The sequence below is a fragment of the Pteropus medius genome, unplaced genomic scaffold (assembly GCF_902729225.1).
Source record: "Pteropus medius unplaced genomic scaffold, Ma_sr-lr_union100, whole genome shotgun sequence".
In the NCBI taxonomy this organism is placed as follows: Eukaryota; Metazoa; Chordata; class Mammalia; order Chiroptera; family Pteropodidae; genus Pteropus; species Pteropus medius.
The window spans coordinates 4724961-4748753 of NW_024356248.1; the positions used below are offsets into that span (position 1 = coordinate 4724961).

The window sequence follows — 23793 nt, forward strand, 5'->3', positions numbered from 1 at the left end:
TGGCTATAGTATCTGGTCTTCCTAGGTGGTTTACCATCCAAGTACTAACCAGGCCCAACCCTGCTTAGCTTCTGAGATCAGACAGGATCGGGCTTGTTCAGGGTGGCATGGCTGTAGAAGCGATGAGTGTCTTGATGAAAGAAATTATATAAATGCCCAAATTGTTTAGAATCCTAAATATTTTTATATCTTGGAGCAAAAAATTATATAAGATTCCAGGTGAGAGAGAAACAGTTTCATTTGTAAAATGGGAGAAGGGTAGATTTTTAAAAGGAAAGAAAAAAAAGTACAGGTGCCTTCTCAGATAAATCATTTTCAGAAAAAAAAAAATAGATGTGAAAATAAAGGAACTAAAAATTTATTTTCTTAAAATTATTCTCGTTCTCATAACCCTTGGAGAGTCCTTCTTTATGAACAAAAATAAATATGCATTGATTCGAATTCCACTGGCATGGTGAAGTCATAAACTCAAACTAATCCAGCCACAAAACCACAAGAGAAATAAATCAGTTTGAAAGTGTCGCTGAGCTCTGCTTGCCATTCTAACCATTGAATTTGTTCTTTAGACTACAGATTCTCAAACATGGCTGGACATTGAAAACCACCAGAGGAGCTTTTAAAATACCGATGCCTGGGCGCTAACCAGATGTTCTGATTAAATTGATAGAGGATGCCTGGATACTGGGATGTTTAAAACTCTGTAGGTGAATCCAATGTGCAATAAAACTTAAGACAAAAGTTACTTTAGGAAAGGTGAAATGAAGTAAGAAATAACAGCGTTTATTAAGAAAATCTTTTTTTTTTTTTTAAGAAAATCTTTTGATATAATGTGTCGATGATTTTAAGAGTTCCCTCTCAAAATCGACACAAGTGTGGAAATGACTGAATCAATGGTGAGACTTTGGGATGGCGATTGCTTCAGAACAACCTACAGAAAGTAACTCTGAAGGTTAAGCAGAAAAATTACTTTTAAAAATTAGAGGGATCGATAAAATAAGTCAATTTTATCAATTGTTAGGTAGGTGCAAAATCATAAATGCTGTATTTTATAAACACTTTAAAAGATTTTCATAGGTAATTTTGTTTCCATGTGATATTTAAGTTTATGGAACTTGGAATCCAAACTCCACCTTAATAAGCAACTACACTGTAAACTTTTTTTTTTACCATTAATTTGGTGCTTAAATATTCCACTTAACAGCAAATATCTGCCATCTTTATCCTCTCATGTGGTGCCCTCTGATTTGTTTTGACATGTATTTTGGAACCACCACAAACCTGAAGTTACGTAAATGAAGTCACTAAAGAAGCTCTGATGCACAAATAGCCTTTGTTATTTTAAGTAAAATATTATGAAAAATTATAAACAAACCTCTTCTTCTGACATCATTTTTCAATGAATGTAGTCTGCTTAATTTGACACTGAATAGTAGCCTTATAATTATTCTCAATTAGAATTCACATCATATCTTCACAGCTGGAATTGAAATGAAAGACTGAGAAAAAGTTAAGTATGTTCAAGCCCCTAAAGAAAGAAAACCCTTAATTCTGAATATTCTTGAGTGAAACAGTTATTTACCAGGAAGCACAGAATTGCATAATAACTTTTTAAAAGCTCAGGCTCCTGCAATTTTACTTTGGCAAAGTCCATGGAAAGCTTAGCAATCTTTAGGAAACTACAGCTTTCATGTTTGTCTTCTCTAAAGTTTGACATTAAAGCCTGATACTATAAAAAAATGGATGCATCTGTCAGCGTTATTTTCTCCTAGTGAGTAAAGTTGAAGGAGCAAGTGACTATCCTTCAGACAGCATAGCTTGATGGTTAGGAATATAGGCTCTGTAGTAAAACAAACCCAATCATATCCATATTATATTCTTTGTAGCCACAGATATAAGCCTGAGTTTTTTAAATTCTTAATTAGGGATAATGGGATAGATGCTTCATCATAGTATTAACAAGAGATTATAATAAATTCATGTATTACACTGAGTATCTAATAAGTATGGCACTCAGTTGCAACAGATAAATAATAATTGTAGTAATAAATAAAATTTGAAATATGAAGGAGTTAGACATGATGATGTCTCAAGTCGCTTTCTTTGTCAATATGTTGTGGTTCCACTTTGTGGAAAATAAAGCCAAGATAAAAGATAAAATTTGAATAGGCTAATATTGCTCTTACTGAGTCTAGTCCTCTTTTTCAGGGCTGGCAGAAATACAAATAATTACAATTATTTTGAAGCCTGCATCAAGAACTTGACCTACTTATTTATGTTTCCATAAAATTTTACTTACAACTGAATATTTCTTTGGGATATATTGCTAAAAGTGAAACCTATTAGGGTAAGTTCTTTAGATATTTGAAACCCTTGAAATAGATTGACACATGTTTATGAGGAAAGATGTAACTTAGAATAATTAGTTATCTGATAAATACTCAACTTTTTGGGCAACAAACTTTAAAATGTGGTAAATTTTGAAATGAACAAAAATAATAAGTCTCTTTAATTTCTATACAAATAAAATTGTATGTATGTTTTCACATATTTCTGATTAATTTTTTAGTTATTATAGCTTAAAGTATGTAATCTATATAAGTGGGGGAGAGATATAGGAAAATGGTTAAGTCATGATAGATTATTCTGATGTATTTTAAAGCTGTGGGAACAGGTGCAAAATTGAAACATGGGAAAATATTAATATAGTTTCATTTATGAATTACATAATTTTATATATACATGTTTATATATACAAAAAAAGATAGTGGCAGCAAAAACACTAAAATATTAATTGTCTTAGGATAATATTTTTCAGATAATATTTCACTTTTAACCTACAACATTTCTTACTTTCTAAAATTACAATGCAGAATAACTGTTAAGAAGACTATTTTGAGAATAAAAGACTCCTCCCCTTGGGACAAGAATGGCATGTCATTAGAGAGCTAAGGTGTGTACCTTGTGCCCATGAGATGACATGATTCAAGGCAAGAAGACACCAGCAATCGCCTTTCCACAACACTGGCAGGAGCCATGGAAAGTGTCATTTTTGTCCTTCGACTTGTTACAAAATCCTCCAGAATAAATGGCTGAAGTTAATACCACTTATGTCACTGAATTCATCCTCAAGGGAATCACAGACCGGCCAGAGCTTCAGGCTGCATGCTTCGTGGTATTTTTAGTCATCTATCTGGTCACAGTGCTGGGTAACCTCGGACTGATAACCTTGATCAGGATTGACGCCCGACTCCACACACCTATGTATTATTTCCTCAGTCACTTGGCCTTTGTGGACTTTTGTTACTCCTCCGCTATCACGCCAAAGATGATGGTGAATTTTGTTGTGGAATACAACACTATCTCTTTCAATGCTTGTGCAACGCAACTGGGCTGTTTCCTCACCTTCATGATCACGGAGTGTTTTCTTTTAGCTTCCATGGCCTATGATCGCTATGTAGCCATCTGCAATCCCCTGCATTACTCAACACTGATGTCAAAGAGAGTCTGCATTCAATTGGTGGCAGTTCCATATATATACAGCTTTCTGGTTGCTCTATTCCATACCATTATCACCTTCCGACTAACTTACTGTGGCCCCAATGTCATTAACCATTTCTACTGTGATGACCTCCCCCTCCTGGCTCTGTCTTGCTCGGACACACACATGAAGGAGATTCTGATCTTTGCCTTTGCTGGCTTTGATATGATCTGTTCCTCTTCCATTGTCCTCACCTCCTACATCTTTATTATTGCCGCCATCCTAAGGATCCGCTCCACCCAGGGGCGGCGCAAGGCCATTTCTACCTGTGGCTCCCACATGGTGGCTGTTACCATTTTCTATGGTACCCTGATCTTTATGTACCTGCAACCCAAATCAAACCACTCCCTGGACACAGACAAAATGGCGTCTATATTTTACACAGTGGTGATCCCCATGTTGAACCCCCTTATCTATAGTCTAAGGAACAAAGAGGTGAAAGGTGCCACAAAGAAAGCCTTGGATAAAGGTTGTGAAACCTTAAAGATATTAAAATTAAGAGAATAATAATATTAAATGCTTTATTAATACAAAAAGGGAAAGAAATCAAGCTTCCTTTTGCTGATATTTCTTGTAATTTTTTCCTAGTCAGCTGAAAATATGATTGTTACCTCGATAGACCTTGACATTTTTTGCAAGGACCTGGGCCAATCCTGGAAAACCAGGATGATTCAAAGAGTCTTGTTCAAGCCCTTAAGGGCTTTAAAGACCATTGTAATTATGCTTAAACCCAAACTCAAACACGCTCATAAATATACACACATGTATCCCAAGCAAAGGCAGCATTATGGTTGTGTTAGAAGAACTCAGGTCTCTAGAACAAAGACTGTCTGAGTGTGAATTTTATTTCTCTGCTTTATTAGCTGTGCAGCCTTGGACAATTAACCTGAAATCAGTGTGACTCTCTTCTTGATTCTGTAAAATATTAGGACCCAACAGATTGGTTTGTTCTGAAGACTAAACAGACTAATAGTTATGAAATGCTTAAAACAATCTAAGTGCTAAGTAAATGTTTGTTGTATAAATGTTTGGTATATATAATTGAAGATTAATTCATTGAGCTCTCAAGCTTACCAGTCTTTAAGAAAGATGGACAAAAGCCTGGTTATTTACCTGCCAAGCACTTAATCGAATAGTCCTACTTAATATAATCAAGCAAACCAATAGATGTGTGAGGTTTCACCTCTGGGCTTCAATTATTTCTAAATTGCCTAAGGTCACATAACTAGGAATATAAAAATTCCAAATGAAAATTTAAGTCTATCTGACTTTTGTTTTTCTAACATATGAGTGTTAATAATAAAGCATATTATAATATAGATTATCTAGACTTAAATACTTACTATCAGATTTTTAAATATAATTTGAAGACCAAAGTTCATAAAAAAATCATGCTTTTAAATGAATAATTTCAATGTGTTTATATATTTTCTTCAACTAGAAATAACCTTATGTTAAAATGTCATTTATCTGTGCTTGCTATTTACTCAGTCACCCTAATAGGATCAAGGCATGAAATTTAAAAATCAGTGATTTGATATACTTTTATTTTGACATTTCATAAAAATAATTAAATTAATGATTTAGTATTATGTCATTATTTTACCATTTTAGAAGGAGATTGTAATAGTTGTAGTCATAGTGTGGAAAATATATAATTGGAGTTTTGTAATACAAAGCAAATATTTTCTTTTCTGTACATAATTTGTAAATAACTCAGATATACTGCCGTAAGTTACTTTTAAAATCTTGTAAATTGCATGAATTCTCAGGTTTTTAAAGCAGGTTTGACAGACAAACATGGTGTCTCTATTCATTCCACTTTGTCTTGTGAATGTGTGTTTTCATGGACAGATACACATGCATGTTCTCACATACCACACTCAGGACACACAGAAGCATCATAGACAGTCTAACTTTTTACAGGTAAAGAAATTCGGACCTGAGGAATCTCGATGCTTCACATGAGGAAAACTGCTCTTCTGTGGTTTCACTGCACCTTTCTGCTTCATAAAATTATTCACAACAGCAAAACTTAAACAGTAATGGAATGGAAGTTCCACGTCTTCGCATAATTTTAATCCCTCGCTATTAGCAATCACTTCTTCAGGTATATCCGGCTTTCCTCAGAGAAATGAACCAAGAAATTCAAGTGTACTTGGGAGATGAATTATTCAGTTTCTTCTTGCTTAGATGCACAACACTTTGTGAGGCATCTGACACTGTGCTCCAGCCATTATTCTAGGTGGCTGGGCTTCTCTACAAACACCAGTCAGTCCCTTAGTCAAAATATCAAAATCAACATTTTTCATTTTGTCTCCAGATATATTTAAATAAAATGTTTGCACTCCATCTTCTGTGGTGTCCATAATGTTTTTGCATCTGAATATAGAATCAAGAGGCTGATAAAAAAAAAGTGAAAACAATCCATTTTTGGCAGTGTCCAATACTAGTGAATAACATGACTGATTTCAGAAAGTTTGGCTTCAAATTTGAGATTTGCTTACTCCTGCTTTTGTGGCACATAGAGCTTCAGTTATTTGTATAACAAGGAAAATGCTCATCTCACACATTAGTGTATGAGCATTTAGATAGGAATACATATAGGACCAAAGCACAATTGTTGACACCTAATATAAAGTTGGGAAATATCAGCTTTATCATCATGAATGTCAGGGACCTGGACCATTCAGAAGACATTTTGCTATAAAGATTTTTTTTTTTATACCAGCAACTGATTAGTGATCACTTTGAATAAAAATTCAAGCAATTGTTTTTCCATACTGATACTAAGACGTTTCAACTTTGTATTAAATTTCCTTTAATTTAACTGTTCTTCAATTCTTTTCAGCTTATTGAGTGAAAGTAAAAAGAATATCACCCTGTCTGTATAACTTGTTTTTAAATGTTTTACTTAAATAAGAGACCAGTTCTAAAATTTCCACACTAATACTAACAATAGTATTAAGGCTACAAATAGCTGATAATTATTGAATGTTTGCCATTGTTTGGCCTAATTCTATGTGTGTAACACTTATTAACCCTTTTAATCCTCTTATCAGTAATAAGAAATAAATCATAGACATTCAAGTTTAACATGTGAAAATCAGTATTTACAAAATAGATAAATTAAATGGACTTCCCATTTTACCATCAAAAACAATAATTTAAAACTGCGTGAAATTAAAATTCCTTGAAAACATGCTTTAACTTAATTTTTAAAAAGTCAATAGTTTTAGAAGTATAAGATTTTCAAAAATGCATTGCGAATGTAAGTATTTCGGTGAATTTAATTAATATTTTTTTGTATGCTTACTTGTAAGTCCCTCATATTCCTTAAACTATATATCTCATTTATGTATTAGTTCAGAGATACCCATATTTTTCTCCATATTTCGACCTCATCAAGTACATTAGATTATAAACTATGAAGAACCACTAGTAATTATATATTAATAGGCTTCTTTTTTCCTCCGACTTTCTTAATACTTAATGTGTTCTATAAGTAATTAAATCAAACAAAGGGTGTTTAATATATAATCACACAGGCTGAGGCCCATTGAGATCATTTCTCCAAAAATCTTGACTTATAATGGAAAATTGTGCTCCAGAGTTAAGGTTCTTTCCTTGGGTTCTAAATCAAGGCAGTTATATAGTAGCAAAGGGGACTCAGTGACATCAAAGTACTGCAGTGACATATAGTTAGGATTTACAGGAACAGCTAAGGGGAGATGGGATATTCTCAGAAACATTTGAAATTAACATCACCAATAGGAAGACAAGGAGATGATGAATGCAGAAGATCCTCTGCTCTGTATATGGTGTGTTTTCCTGTCACTTTTTTTTCCAGAATATATTAGCAACGTGGGGGATCCATTTTTTTTTTTTAATGCCAGAATCAGGCTCACATGCTTCTAATCATTTTTTTTTTTAAATTTAAGGCAAATTTAATTTAAATCTAGTATTTGGGTGACTATTTGTGAATCACATTTGTTTTAGATCTCAACATTGTATAACTATAGTTGGAAATAGAAGATAGTCATTAAAAAACTAAGCTTTATAATTTGGACAAAATTTAACTCTAATCTTGACACCCAACCCCACCCCCAGTTACTAACTACATGTGCGTTAATCAATTATATACACTGTTTTGAATTTCTTTATTCTTTCAATATCCATCTTGGCAGGATGTTATGAAAATTAGCTTAGATGGTCCAGTTAAAGCATTTCACCCAGCACTTGACACATAGAAAAACATTCAATAGATGTTAGCTTTATTTTTACTTTGAAAAGTTTCAAACTAAATAATTTATCATTTATTAACATAATATTTACTGTTTGTAACAAAAGAGTGGCTTTGTTTTTCAAGAGTAAAGATGCTATTTTAATAACAATAATTAAGGAACCTAAAAATTTATCTTAAAATATGTTTATAGACACATAGCTTTTATATTTTCATTTTGCTAATTTTAAAATGAAGCATATGTTGCTAATGATTTTTTAAAAGGTTATTGCCCTATTACCTGAACTCAAATAAAAAGGATCATTGATACAATAACAATGCTAATAATTAAATATAGTAGTCAACTTTATGAAGTGATTCCTATGTGCTAGGAACTGTGCAATGCCTTTTATATTTATAATCTTATTTAATCATCACAATCAGAGAAAAAGGAATTATTACTGCTTTTTGCAGATGAGGAAACCAAAATACAGAATGTGCAATAATTTACCAAAGACAACGGTTATTACTTGGAAAACCTAAAATTATTAAGCGAACTGAATGAAGAGTCAGTCTCACGTTCTTAACCACACACTTTTATAGAATAGGCAGTGAATAACAATGGTGTGAAGTGGCTCCAAAGAACTAAACTGATACAGGATCAGGGTCACTACATGCTCAATGTCAAGGTAGTCATGCTGGTGCTATTCTTTCAGTTGAAGGCAGAAAATGAAATATTAAGAAAATTATTCAGTGTTAAAACCAAAAATCCTTACTATTGAACTTTGACATGTTTTCCAGGTTATCTATATAGTAAGCTTGAAATACAAGATGTTGATATATTTCAGTATTGCCCAAATTTCTCAATATGTCACAGAAATCAGATAAAGCCACTATTTCCCAATTCTCTTTAACTAAGAAGAAATTATGGTTAAATAAGATTCAGATCTCTCTCTGTCTCTCCGTCTCTCTCTCTCTCTGTCTCTCTCTCAGCCCCCACCCACTTTACAATTCAATAACTAAATTTACACAACACATTTCATATGGAAATCGTTGAGAAAGAAAACTGTGGATGAGACATATTCTGAGTGACTTTGAGCATTGAAGTGAGGGATTTGGTCCTAATATTTCTCAGCATTGTGACTCTAGGTAAAACACAACTCAAAGTTCTCTGGTCTCACCCTGTTCAATAATTTTTCAGTTATTTAATAGCCAAATACAACTTTTGCATAATCCTTTTCAGTGCATTTTTTACCTCCTGATTTCTCAAGCTATAGATGAATGGGTTTAGCATGGGAATCACTACCACATAAAACACAGAAGCAAATTTATCTGTGTTCAGTGAATGGCTTGATTTGGGCAGTAGATACATAAAAATGATTGTCACATAAAATATTGTGATGGAGGTCAGATGGGAAGCACAGGTGGAAAAAGCTTTCTGTCTTCCTTCGGCAGAACGGACCCTCAGGATGGTTAAGAAGATGAAGAAATAAGAAATTAGTACAATCAGCAGAGAGCAAAGGGTATTGAATCCAGCAATAATTAACAATAGCAGCTCTTTGATGTGAGTGTCAGAGCAGGCCAGAGCAACCAATGGAACATCGTCACAGTAGAAGTGGTTGACCACATTGGAGTCACAAAAAGACAAGTGGAAAGTTGCCACTGTCTGTATGAGACCCACAGTGAATCCATAAATGTATGTGCTAGCAATGATTTGATTACAGAATTTTCTAGGCATGAGAATGACATAGAGTAAAGGATTACAAATGGCAACATACCGATCATAGGCCATGGTTGCGAGCAAATACTGTTCGCAAACTACAAATGTGATGAAGCAACACACCTGAATGGCACATGCATAAAATGTTATACTTTTAACTTCACACAGAAAATTCACCAAGGTGTTCGGGGTGACAGTCGAAGTAAAAGAAAAATCAACAAAAGCCAGATGGCTGAGAAAAAAATACATGGGTGTGTGAAGCTGAGGACTGATTTGGATTAGCACAATCAAACCCAAATTACCCAAGACACTAGCTAAATAGATTACTAGAAATACACCAAAGAGAATGACTTGAAGCTCTGGATTATCTGTGAGTCCTGAGAGGATAAACTCAAACACTGCTGAATGATTGCCTTTGGCCATAGAACAGATTTAAAAAGTTATTTTACATTTTAACACTCTCCACAGCACACGTTCTGAGTATTCCTGCCTCCATTGGCAATAATCAAGTAGATGTTAGAAGCTGATTCTGACCCACCATCGTCTTATGTTGAATGCATTCAAAGGAGAATCTTCACGTTAGTTCTGTTTTCAGAATGAAGTGATTTGTTCTAGGCAGAAATTCCAGAACACGAAACTCTGTGGGGATTTGTAAAGATAGAAAGATAACATTTTATTTAAAATTTTATATAACTAAATAATTTATTCCATAACTACTTTTATAAGAGAAAATAAAGATTGAGACTTATTTGAACACAAATAACAAAAATATTCTTTTAATTATTGAAATATTTTAACAAAATTTTACTAATTTCTTTGAAATTTTTTAATAAGTGGGAAACAATAAATTAAAAAAAATCAATTCCAGAAGTGGTAATATGAAAGATAAAACAAAATTTTGACTACTGATGATCTCCAATCTAAATATTCAGTATAATTTTTACTGTATTTTGTTCTCTTATTGTGATTCTTAGTTTTTCTTCAATTGTTAAGTGGTATTTGCGATAAAAGGGAGAAAAAAATCCATAGGAATGTAGGTAGTCCTACTATTTTTAAATACGCTTAAAAGGATTAAAAATACATTAAGTGATTCAGAAAACAAGTTATCATGTATCTTCAAACATCCAAATGCAAAGCAGAAGAAAAAAAATTCAAGAATGAGTTTATAGAAATACAGACTGGTCTTAATGATGTTTATTTGAGTAACAGAGAGATAAATTTAATTTTTTTCAAGAATTTATCTCAGATTATCTTTACATCAACCCTACAGATTCACAATGAGGCTATCATTTCCATTTTCAGATATGGAAACAGGGTGAGAGTTTAAGCCCTCCTCATGTTGCCTGATTATTAACACAAAAAAGAATAATCCTTTTGGATACCTACAAAATCCCACATAACACCCCTGTTACTCTCAGTAGTTGCAAACAATTCTAACATCAGAGGGAGATAAAGTAATAAAATGAAACCTTTCTCAACTTTTTGAATCAAGTTGCTCAAAACTACCTGCTTCTGCAACTATCTTTCAACTTATTTAGGGGTGGGGTTGGAGGGGTGTTATTTTTCTAATATCTAAAATTATATTTTTAGTTTCCAAACTCTTTTGAGTCCCATATCTTCTGCCTCTACTAATTTATTCACTTTCCATCAATTTAAAAACAAGATACATGCAAGAAGTCTCAGCAGTGACCTCTGACTTCTATTCCTTTACCTTTATCCACTAACTTCTGTTCTTCTCTTCATCCCTTCAGTACCAAACATCCTGGAAAAGTTTTTCGCTTCATCTTTCACATTTATATTTCAGCATATGTTCTCAGCATATTTGTGATGCAATTATTTATTCCAAGTTCACCAACACTCTCTTTATTCCCAGAGACAATGATGAGATCTTTTATGACATCTCTGTAGCACTAGACCATTAAGATCAGCTTTTATCGTGAGAACAAGTGTTTGTTTGTTTCTAGGTCACCATCATCTCTGAGTTTTCCCATTTTTCTGTCTACTTTAACTTACCTTGGTTCCTCTGCTTCCTTTGTTTATGACTTAAATAAACTATTACTTTATGGTTCTTTCTTAAGCCAAACCATGTCAATTTTTGGACATTCTTCTTGGGACCTCTCATCCAATACTTTGGGGACAATTATCGTTTATATGCTGGTGATGCAGAAGCCTAGATTTCTTGAGCGGATTTCTTCTCTAAACTCCAGGTACATATATTTAAAAAATTCCCAGACAAGTTCATTTAGGTATTCCCAAGATACCTAAATTGAACATGTTCGAAGGAGGATCCAGCAATTCAAAAACCAACCTATTCTACTCATATGTCTTGAAGCATGTATTTTCTAACTCAGTGAATGGTGTCATCTTCCAGCTAGTTATCCAAGTAAGAAACCAAGAAAACATTTTTCATATATCCCTCTAACTTCCACTGATAAACAATTAATTATTAGACACTACTAATTATTTAATCTATATTTTTTTAAATTTGTCTACTTCTAACACATTCTGTACTCTTTCATTTATTTAGATTTCTATCATAATTTTCTGGATTATTGCCCTCTAATATTTGTCTTAGCCACCATGTTTCACCACTCTTTCTCTGCATAATTAAATAGTGTACTATTTAATATGCAAATCTTAGCTTAAAGTCCAAACTTCTTAATGTGGTTAACTCCACCTTTGATAAAGAAACCCTTCTTTGCAGACCAGTCTCAACTCTTGTGACATTCTTCATGTAATCTCCATGTTCTAGCCATGTTGCATACTATATGTTTCTCAAATGTTAGCACAGATTTTGTACATAGTTGGGCTAGAATACTCCACCCTTTATATTCACTCCTCTAGTTGGTTACTATTTGGATCTATTTATTCATCAGATCTCAGGTGAAATTTTACTTCTTTCTAGTGGTGTTTCATTATCTTTCCAGTTTTTCATTACCTCTCAAATGTTATGTTCAATAATCCATTCACTTGTTAATTTGTTTGTTACCTACTTTAAATTTCAAATTTTGGTAAGTAGAAATAGTTCTATATTTTTCCTTTTTTATACAACACAGAGTAAGACTCAGTAATTAGTAGATGCTCCAAATATACTGGTAGAATAATGGAGCAAATTAATACAAAGTTTGTGTTTCTCCAAACCCTTTTTTACTACCTCAATTACCTTGAATTTTTTCTCCACCGAATGCTGCCTTTGAGTAATCCACAGCAAAACCAAAAAGAGTACAATAGACTTGAGACACACTGTGAATGTCAACAATACTTAACATTACTTAAGTATTGAGTTTATTTTATACTATTTGTTGGTTCTTCTAAAATATTTTCCTTGTATTACATCATTTTAAACATTTTGTGAACAAAAAAAATGTCTCACAAGCATGAGCAATTATGCTGTGGTTAATCTTTTGGGACCCAATTTGCTTAACAGATAAGAAGCAATCACTTGAAATTTAAGATTGCTATATTGAATAGAAATATGAAAGAATTAATAACTAACAGCAAAAATTATTTTAACACACCAAGAAATAACTCACAAAATATTTTTCATTTTCATTTATGCTTTAGTAAGGAGTTTATTAAATTTTGAATTTTAGTAAGAGGTCATAGTATGCTTAGATCAAAGTGAATTAACTTGCTGTCACACTTTACAAAGATGCAAGTAATGATCTAGATTGCACCAAAGATCCAATCCTACATCTGACACTAAATAATCTTTTGAGCTTATATAATTAAACCATGAAGTTCCTATCATCCTAAAGGTGCGTTTAGTTCAAACTCAAAACAACGTTGTTGGAAAGTTCTGTTTAAAGATAAAAATTGTTTAAAATAAACTTTGTTTTGTTTCCCGAAGTCTGTTGGAAATCATTTAAAGGCACCCATATCACTGAGCAATTCATGCTTCTTCTCTTTAAACTATCTAATGAACTATTTATCCCCATTACACACACATATATGAATAGAATGATAAATAGATATACTGATAGAAAAACCATATACAATTCCTTATTTTTACAAAAAATATAGAAGAAATCAAATCTTACTGAATGTGAATATTTTACCCCCAAATTCTTTAATTTTTATAACACTATTCTGTGTAACAGAATTAAAAATAGCAATAACAAAAAATCTTAAATATAAATTGTACAGAAATTACTATATTTATTTTGCATTTTTATTTTTAGCTAATCTGTAATGACTATACTAAACTTTTTTCTTTTTTCTTTTCCTTTTCAGAGACTTAAAATAAATTCAGAAAGCTTGAGTGACATCTATCATCGTGTACACAGCTATTGGCGTCTGAGAATATATTCATCAATTGTTTTAAAAAGATATTTTAATTTTTTTCTTTCTATTAAAATTATAAAGTTTATTTTCAGGATTACTTCTTAGAGTTAATTTAATTTTAAAAATTTACAATTCATTCTGTTATTACTATTATTTCAACTAATAGCCAGTGAAGTTGAACGTCTTTTCATACATATGTTGGCTCTTTGTTTGTCTTCTTGGAAGAATTGTCCGTTCAGGTCTTCTGCCCATTTTTTAATTGGATTGTTTGTTTTATTGTTGTTGAGTTGTATGAATTCTTTATAGATTTTGGATATTTGCCCCTTATTGAAGGCATTATTTACAAATATCTTCTCTCATTCAGTTGGTTGTCTCTTTGTTTTGTTGATGATTTCTTTTTCTGTGCAGAAGCTTTTTAGTTTGATATAGTCCCATTCATTTATTTTTGGTTTTACTTCCTTTGCATTTGAGGTTAAATTCATAAAATCCTCTCTAAATCCAAAGTCCATGAGTTAGTATCTATGATTTCTTCTATGCAATTTATTGATTCGGGTCTTATATTTAGGTCTTTGATCCATTATGAGTTAATTTTGGTATATGGTGACAGACAGCAATCTGGGTTCATTATTTTGCTTGTGATTTTCCAATTTTCCCAGCACCATTTATCAAAGAGGCTTTCTTTCTTCCATTAGATATTTTTGGTTCTTCTGATGAAAATTATTTCCCCATTTATATGTGGGTACATTTGGGGGTTCTCAATTCTGTTCCATTTGTCTGTGCGTCAATGGTTTTTCCGCCAATACAATGCTGTTTTGATTATTGTCATTGAGCATAATTTGAAGTCAGGCAGTGTGATACCTCCTGCTTTATTTTTTATTTATGTGATGTTTCTATGTATCTAGGTTGGACTTTCAACAACATGGAGGTTGTGTTTGTGTATTTAACATTCTCATGGTTAAAAAGCATTCCAATGGAGAAAAAAGGTCTAGCTTTAAAAGTTGTATGACATAACATCACTTTCGAGCATTCCATTGTATTAAGAATGTCACAGAGTCAGGGTCCATAAGAAAGGTAACTATACACATGTATGGACATAGATAAAGGGATTCACTACAATTACTTCACCTGAGAATAATAATATATGGTAATACAAATACATAAAGTTTATTTGCTTTATAATCATATATTTAGTGGTATGAACCAACCTATCATTTTCTTATAATTGGAATGTTTTGTTTTGTTTGTTTCTACCAATGACTAATGATCTAATCAAAGAAAAAATAAAAATCTTACAATAATTATTTCCCAAATTTGACATCAAATAATTTTCTTAACCTTAGTTTCTCTACCAAAAAAAGAAGAAGAAAAATAAGAGTCAAAAAATGGGGTAGGGGTGGAGGAGAGGGAACCACAAAGATTCAGAGTCCAATGGTTCCCTCTGTGCATTTGCTTTAAATTAAATAAGTAGTATTCTTTGCAAATTCCCTCCCAAGTAAAAGATAAATTATTGTGCCACCGATTTACTATAACTCAGAAATAAGTATGGCACTTTTTTTAACTCTTTATTTTAGGCTTATCAGGCATCATATGCTATGGTTGGGCCTATTGCTCTGAGCCTTTATTGGGTATTTCAGCAGATTACCTGATTTGATTCAGTGCCAAAGAAAGCGGAAATTCTGCGAGTAATCCAATGATGCTGGAGACAGCTGTATTGGAAAAGAATAATGCGTTAGTCTGGAAAACCCAATTCCACATCACCACACAGACCTTGGAGCAAAGCCAGATGTTCTGATGAAGAAATAAAATAGCTTTTCATATTCTACCATACCCTAGTAGAAACTAAGTGCTGGATGAAAAGACACCAAGTGAAGAATTAACATCAGTTGTCTATCATATGATGGGTGTTACAGAATCCACTAACTCATAATTTCAGGCTGGCATGATGGCAATTTATTGTAAATGGAAGTGATTTATTTATAACCTGGTTAAAATGGCATTAACAGATTATATGAACAAGTTGTCCATATTTTTACATCACTTGACTCCGCTGCACAGACTCCTTTCTGTCAAGCTATGCTGTGGTTTCATAGGGTAGAAGTTTCAAATGAGGAAATTCCAAATAATATTTGAGCCTATTGCAAAGAAGGGCTGCCACATTGTGTACAAAACAGTCAGAAATGGACTTGTGCTTAATTATGATCCCCCTGAGAAGTAGCCCTGAAGGATAGTGGTGAAAGCAAATTATTCCTATGGATAGAACATTTGACTTTTCCTTCATATGAAGAAAATGTGGCCTTCAGGAATAAATACACACTGATTCATAGACTGCAATAATATTGGACATTTAGTTAGGTGGCTGGGAGTAACAAGTCTCCAAGAATATGGCATTCTAGCAGAGAGGATTTTAGGTGAATTTGTAGGAGTGGGCACAAAGTTTGCTGATTTAATTTTTTAACCGCTAAAGTATAACCACAGCAGAGGAGATGTGCAATGATGAGAAGGATTGGAGAACCTATCATATACATAAGCAGCCACTTTCTCTTCTCTCTTGCAATCCCAGGCTTATGCAATGACACTATGAGTAGAGTAGCCACAGTGTCAGGAATAAAGCTTATACATGTATTCAGTGACATGGGCTCTCTCCTAGTATCAACACTGAGTGTCCCATCTGTTAGAAGCAGAGACCTATGCCGAGTCCTAAATACAGCATCATTTTTTTGAGAGGCAAGTAAGAAACATAGTGATAAGTTAATTATATCTGACTTCTTCAGTATTAGAGGGAACAACAATTGGTACTTATCACAGGTTAAATAAAGATTTTCCTTTTCAACCAGCAGTGTCTAAGGGCGTATCACCTTCCCACAACTAAATACCATATTTATTAGAATAGTAAACCATACAATTCAGAAGAAGGTATACATTTTACAGCAATAAAAGTTTGACGTGACCATGCCAAATAATGAATGGTCATGACATGTATCTCATCACCAACAATCAACTGCCTTGATAGGAAATTTAAATGGCAAATTGACAGTTCAGCAAAGTCACCAGCTCAGAAAATGAACTTGTAGCATTAGAGCACTAGCTTCTGTGATACACTGTAGGTTATGAATCAAAGGAAATATAGGTTATACTGTCTCCAATAGCATGAAATTATGGACCTGAAAAGAAGGAGGTTGTGGTAGGATTGGTCCTTTATTATTACACCCCATCACTCAATTGTTGAATTTGTGCCTCCTAGCCTACAATATCAGGGTCTTCTGATTATAGGTTTCAGGTTTCAGAGGGCTGATATTTTTACCAAAGCCTCAATTAGTGTTTTGATAAACTAGAATCTGTGAGTACTTCATGCCAGTGAGCCAGTAGGCAATAAAGAAGTTAGTGTGCTGGCGAAGGTAATTGACTCTAATTAATATAAGAAATTAAGGATGGCGATGCATAGTAGAGTGAGAAAAAGTATATCTGGGACACAAGAATTTGTAGGGCATCTTTAGAACTGCGTGTCCAGGGATAACGTCACCACCCATAGACAACGGCGAAAACTAAATTAACAAGATCAAAGCAATTGGATTCTCAGTAACCATGTAGAATAAAGTTTGTATCACTCCACCCAGAAGTAATCAGTATGGCTAAAGTGCTGGTTGAATCTGAGGAAAATCTAGAAAGTGCAGTGCTTGAATGATCATGTTCAAATGTTCAGCCAAAAGAGCCTGGCAGTTTCTTATGAAATCAAATATACTCTTACCATACAATCCAACAATTGTGTTCCAAATGAGTTGAAAATGTATCCACACAGAAATCTGCACATGGATGTTTATAGAAGCTTAACTTATAATTGTTAAAAGTGGAAGCAACCAAGATGTCTTTCAGTAAGTGAATGAGTAAAAATAACTGGTACATCCAGACAATGAAATATTATTCAGCACGAAAAGGAAATGAGCTATCAAGCCATGAAAAGACCAGAGGAAAATTAAATGCATATTACTAAGTGAAAAAAAGGTGACACACTGCATGAATCCAACTTTATGACATTCTGGAAAAGACAAAACCATGGAGACAATGAAAAGATCAGTGGTTGCCAGCGGTGGGGGCAGTAGGAGAGAGATGAATAGAGCACAGAGGATTTTTAGAGCATTAAAAATAAAAGTACTCTATAATATTACAATGATGAATGCAAGGCATTATACATTTGTCTCACTCTGTAGAGTATACAACACCAAGAGTGAACCCTAAGCTAATCTGTGTATGGCCTTGAGTGATTATGATGTGTCAATGTAGGTTCATTCATTGTAACAAGTAAAACCATATTCTGGTGAGCGATGTTGATAATGGGAGGCTATGCGTGTGTAGCAGTAGGAGGTATATGGGAAATCTCTGTACTTCCCTCTCAGTTTTGTTGTAAATCCAAAATGTTAAACTATATCAATAGGGACATTGTAAAATAAAGAGTACATTTTTACAAATAAAAATCATTTGATCAGTATCTTGTTATTTTTTTCCCCCTTTTCAAGTATGGGAGAAAAATTTACCTGGTATTTGAAATATTTGCATAGTTCTTCATCTCTCAAGACAACCTAAAATTCTCAATATCACAGTAAAACGTGATAATGTTATGATTTTAATGTGCTTTATTTTTCATCTCCATTGTTGAAACATCTCATGGTCAAAGAGAATAGATTATTTTATCCCTTTTTACACATTCAACAATTAAACAAGTATTTATGAAATATCTACTATGTGTAAGCAAAACCAATAAAATACTTATTTCAAAGGAAATAGAGATCAGGAAACTGAGTACCAGAGGACAAAATCTCCCACAGTTATTGCCCTATACCACTGTACAAGCTTTTATTTAAAATTTCCTAACTACATATTCAGCGTTTCTGTAGTAGCAACACAATTCATTATTGATTACTAGAATATACCTTCTCAATAATTTTTTTCAAAGCATTTTTTACTTCTTGATTCCTCAAGCTATAGATCAACGGATTTAGCATGGGAATCACCACTGCATAGAATACTGAGGCAAATTTGTCTTTATCTAGTGAATGGCTTGACTTGGGCTGCAGGTACATAAAACTGAGGGTCCCGTAATACGTAGTAATAGAAAACAGGTGAGAAGCACAGGTAGAAAAAGCTTTCTTTCTTCCTACTGCAGAACTGATCCTTAAGATTGCAAAGACAATGAACACATAGGATATGAGAACAACGATGAGAGAACAAAAAACATTAAATCCAGCAATGATTAACAACATTAGCTCTTTGAATTGAGTGTCAGAGCAGGCCAAAGCAATCAAGGGAACATCATCACAGTAGAACTGGTTGACCACATTAGAGTCACAAAAAGACATGTGGAATGTTGCCACTGTTTGTATGAGTCCTACAGTTAAGCCATAAATATAAGAGCTAGTGACCATTTGAATGCAGAGTTTTCTAGGCATGAGAACTACATAGAGCAAAGGGCTGCAGATGGCTACATACCGGTCGTAGGCCATGACAGAGAGCATGAATAGTTCCCAGACTGAAAATGTGATAAAGCAACACACTTGAGTGGCACATGCATAATATGACATACTTTTAATTTCACGTAGAGAGTTCACAAGGGTGTTTGGTGTGATGGTGGAGGTACCATAAAAATCAACAAAAGCCAGATGACAGAGGAAAAAATACATAGGTGTGTGAAGCTGAGGACTGATTTGGATTAGCATAATCAAACCAAGATTACCCAAAACGGTAACTAAATAAATTAGTAGAAATACACCAAAGAAAATGGCTTGGAGCTCTGGATTATCTGTGAGGCCCAAGAGAATGAACTCAGTGACTGCTGAATGATTACCTCTTGCCATGAAATAGATAAACAATTCCTCAATAAACTCTTCCAGAGCACACACTCTGAATAATCTTGGCTCTGTAAAATATAATCAATTAAATGTGAGAAGATAGCCTGGATTACCAAGATTGTATGTTAATTTCAGTCAAAGCAGACTCCTGATAAGCAAGCACTCTGGATTATGTGTGGATTTTTCTTATGTTTTCTGTGTTAAAGGATTTGGTCCAGGCAGAAATTCCAAGACAGAAAATCCATTACAGAGCTATAAAAGAAAAGAGTATTTTCATTAAAATTTTATAAACAATACAATAGCAAAATCTGTGTTATATTTTTTTAAAAATATTAAGAATGTAAGTGGTTTTGACAGCATATATAAAAATTTCTTAAGTTGTAAATTTATATCATAAAATCATTATTTTATTTTTTCATAAGAACATTAAAAATTACTAAAATCAGATACAAAGGATGTAAAATAAAAGTCAAACTCAAAATATTAATACTATTTATCTTTCAGAATACTATTTGCTATAATTTTAAATTTTTCTTTTTTTTTCTAGTATACATATAATATTGGTATTAAGGAAAAATAAGATTTTGAATTTTCTGGCTTTGTCATTTGGCAAAATACACGCCAGTGAATAATTTTCCAGATTTTAAAACAACTTTAAATAATGAAGGGACATCATCATGAAATTTTAAGAAAAAATCATGACACCATTTCTTCCTCCTATATTAATTGTTATGTAGCAAATCTTCAGTTTTAACTTGAAATTCTTAAATTTTACTTTGGATAGTTTTCTAAACATTCAGCATTTTAAAATTAGAAGTAAGAAATATAAAAATTATCAATTTAAAAAGTCTTAACTATTAAATGTTTTTTATCCATTGTCTTTTTTGATTTTATGACAATAGATGTGAAAGCTGATACTGTCTTCACCTTTCATACTGCTGAGGAGACTGAGTCATACATAAGTGGAATAAATTGTCTGAGATCTTTTGATTAAGCAAATGTGAGATCCAGCATTCACCTTTAGGCTTTTAGATTCCAAGCAACCTATAGTGTTTAATAGTATGGCTATGGCACATTGAAATGCAATAGCATAACAAGATAGGAGTTTGTGAATTCCTCTGATTTAATGATAAGTTTTCAGCATATGGATTACAGACTCAAAATCTGCTACAGAAGCCTTGTGAGAAAACAGAGAGCCACTGAAATCTTTAAATGGTAGGTAAATGTGATTAAAGAAAAGATGAGGAAAGAATTTTTGAGAATTGTAGATCAGACTAACTTTGTGTCGCTACGATTCATCAAAAAATATAGTAAAATCCAAATGGTCCCTGACCTAAAAATTTTTTTAAAAAATATTTTTATAAGAAAATAATCTTCACTCTTTGGATTTTAATAACATCTTTCTAGTCTTTTGTCATTAGCATTCAAGTGGCCCTTAGATTTAAAAAAAAAATTATTAAATGATATGAATGAGTCACAAACTCTAAACCGTTTTCCATGTAATTGAAAATTGTAAAATTATCATTGCATTTATTATACACGCATATCTATATCTAGCAATCTTTCTATATGACAGTTATTAGTTGTGTATGGTAATTCTCATTTATAAATAGCTCCCTCAAGTTCATTAGCAGAGTTGGGACAAGAAATCAGGTTTTTAGACTCATAGAAGGAAAGGAGTTGATTTATAAGTGCCTACTATTTACTATTACTTTTTTCATATTGTTTGATCTTGTAAAAATTCCAAATTAACTAATATTTTCATTTAACTAATTAACTTGTGAGAACCCATACACAATACAAAGCCATTCTTTGACTACAAGCATATGTTCTTTTCACTTGTTAACTTTGTTTGCTGGGTTCATTGTGTTCTAAGGTTTGTCCAATATAACTGCATATGAGCCTTGTTACTGTCAAAATGGTTTATGTTTCAATTATTTCGAGCATATTTGTTTAGAAAGTATGATGCCCCCTGGGATTCTATCATAGAATTATCTTATTATTATTTTTTAAGATAACTGGAAAAAATATAATGAGGTCTCACAGGCATTAAAAAAAAAAAAAAGGAGTTCTCTTAAAGAGTTGGTCTTTTGAGCTCAAACCAGACTTCCAGGTCAGTTGAAAGCCATGTTCAATCAGTGTTCTAAGTAAAGTTAGGAAGTAGTACTATTCTCTTTAATAAAGATGATTTCTAAAATGTGTAAATATGAAACATTTTATATTGTCTTAATTTTTTTCAAGAAATTAACAATTAAAAAAAAATATTTAGACTATCCAGCTTTACTTTTCTCATGGGATATGTTAATGCAACCAGAGAACTTTGAACAGGGGCTTTGGAGAGGTGGAGAGCCTGAACTTTAGTCTTTGTTTTGCCTTTTACTAGTTATATATCCAGTAAATGGCTTTTTACACAATTCTTCATTTGAGAAATGGAATAATTGATATACATTCTTATGGACCAAAGAATTAATTAATTTTAACACATTTTCCTTTTGAAAAATGAGAGAATGGGTATAAATTTTTATGGTTACTTTTACATCTGATATCTCATTCTAAGTGAACATCTTAAGAAATTTTATTATACAGTGAACAGATATACAGAAGTCACATATTAAGACCAGGCCTTCTCATGGTTTTTTGAGAAGAAAAAAATCAGACCATGAAGAAATTCACTTTTATTTACTCAAGTCACTTTCTTAACATCGTGAACATGAAAGCCTGGTTTCTACTGACGATGACTTTCTTCAAGGCTTCTTTCACGTCTTTGTTCCTCAGGCTGTAGATTAAGGGATTCAACATGGGAATGATCACTGTGTAGAAGACAGAGGCCATCTTGTCTGTGTCAAGGGAATGATTAGAGCTCGGCTGTAAGTACATAAAGATCAGAGTCCCATAGAATATGGTGACTGCCACCATGTGCGAGCCGCACGTAGAGAAAGCCTTGCGGCGACCCTCAGCCGAGCGCATCCTAAGGATGGCGGAGATAATAAACACGTAGGAGACAAAGACAACCAGAAGGGAAGAAATGAACATGACACCAGCACAGACAAAGATCCACAGCTGTTTGGAGTGAGTGTCTGAGCAAGTTAGCCTGAGAAGAGGCATGTCGTCACAATAGAAGTGATTGATGATGTTAGAGTGACAATAGGAGAGGCGAAAAGTGAGGATGGTATGAAATAAGGCAACTAGGAAGCTATAGCTATAGGGGGCAGCCACAAGCTGAATGCAGATTCCTGGAGACATTACAACCATATAGAGGAGAGGGTTACAAATGGCCACGTACCGATCATAGGCCATGGAAGCCAGAAGCAAGCATTCAGCTGTCATGAAGGCGAGGAAACAGCCTAACTGAGCAGCACATGCATTGAAGGAGATGACGTTTTGTTTGTACAAGAAGTTTCCCAGCATTTTGGGTGTAATGACAGAAGCATAACCGAAATCGACAAATGCCAGGTTGCTGAGGAAGAAGTACATAGGTGTTTTGAGTCTTGCATCTGTTCTAATGACTAGGATCAAACCCAGGTTGCCTATGACTGTGAAAACATAAATAGATACGAAAATCACAAAGAGGGGCATCTTCAACTCTTGACGATCTGTCAGACCCACAAGAATAAATTCTGTCACCTGAGTGCAATTGATTTGGGCCATGTATCTTCGGTGCATCTGGATAAAGAGAGGAAAGTTAAATCCAGCTTAATTAAATTAATCTTAAACCTTCATAATAGTTTTTTTATACCTTAGAATCTTGAAAAGCAATTTTATTGTTAACATGAAAGTACTAATATTAAAATGATTAATAGTATACTTGAAGTCTGGGATGGGAGAAAGGGCAAAAGTAGATATTTTGGAGGAAAGACTTATTTCTTTCACCCAAATCAATTGCATTGAAAAAGTTAAGAGCTGTATGATAGGATTCTGCCCACATTGATTCTCTGGTCCTAGTTCTTATGCATTACATTATTTAAAATTTAATATTATTTATTTTTTCAAAACTTAAAAACTATTATTTTTATTTAAAAAAATCTTAATGTTAATAACCCAAAGGAACAATGAATCTTCTGCGGTGACATCACTGACAAACTTGTCATCATGTCTGTGTGATACAAACTCCACATTGCTGCAGTGCTGACAGATACAGCTATTCTGTTCTCATTTCTATCTGGAGAGAGGTCACCACAGGTTGCTATGC

General features: G+C 33.2%; 4 protein-coding genes and 1 pseudogene across 4 annotated transcripts; 1 reads left to right on the forward strand and 4 right to left on the reverse strand.

Annotated features, from left to right (window-relative positions):
* LOC120600933 (uncharacterized) lies at nt 1-119 on the reverse strand (annotated as a pseudogene).
* Nucleotides 120-3085: 2966 nt separating this feature from the next.
* On the forward strand, nt 3086-4060 carry OR8U3 (olfactory receptor family 8 subfamily U member 3). The gene has a single exon (XM_039860043.1). The coding sequence runs from the start codon at nt 3086-3088 to the stop codon at nt 4043-4045; it is 960 nt and encodes a 319-aa protein (XP_039715977.1). The 3' UTR covers nt 4046-4060.
* A 4901-nt stretch (nt 4061-8961) lies between these two features.
* Nucleotides 8962-9903, reverse strand: LOC120600625 (olfactory receptor 5AL1). Its single transcript, XM_039860044.1, has one exon. It carries the CDS (start codon nt 9901-9903, stop codon nt 8962-8964), a length of 942 nt encoding a protein of 313 aa, XP_039715978.1.
* Nucleotides 9904-18668: 8765 nt separating this feature from the next.
* On the reverse strand, nt 18669-19649 carry LOC120600797 (olfactory receptor 5AL1-like). The gene has a single exon (XM_039860327.1). The coding sequence runs from the start codon at nt 19608-19610 to the stop codon at nt 18669-18671; it is 942 nt and encodes a 313-aa protein (XP_039716261.1). The 5' UTR covers nt 19611-19649.
* A 2643-nt stretch (nt 19650-22292) lies between these two features.
* On the reverse strand, nt 22293-23252 carry LOC120600690 (olfactory receptor 1044). Its single transcript, XM_039860172.1, has one exon. The coding sequence runs from the start codon at nt 23250-23252 to the stop codon at nt 22293-22295; it is 960 nt and encodes a 319-aa protein (XP_039716106.1).
* Between the last annotated feature and the right edge of the window lie 541 nt (nt 23253-23793).

What these genes read in the sequence shown, in the direction of transcription:
- OR8U3 (XM_039860043.1), top strand. Translation starts at nt 3,086, where the DNA reads ATGGCTGAAGTTAATACCACTTATGTCACTGAATTCATCCTCAAGGGA.
- LOC120600625 (XM_039860044.1), bottom strand. Translation starts at nt 9,903, where the DNA reads ATGGCCAAAGGCAATCATTCAGCAGTGTTTGAGTTTATCCTCTCAGGA.
- LOC120600797 (XM_039860327.1), bottom strand. Translation starts at nt 19,610, where the DNA reads ATGGCAAGAGGTAATCATTCAGCAGTCACTGAGTTCATTCTCTTGGGC.
- LOC120600690 (XM_039860172.1), bottom strand. Translation starts at nt 23,252, where the DNA reads ATGGCCCAAATCAATTGCACTCAGGTGACAGAATTTATTCTTGTGGGT.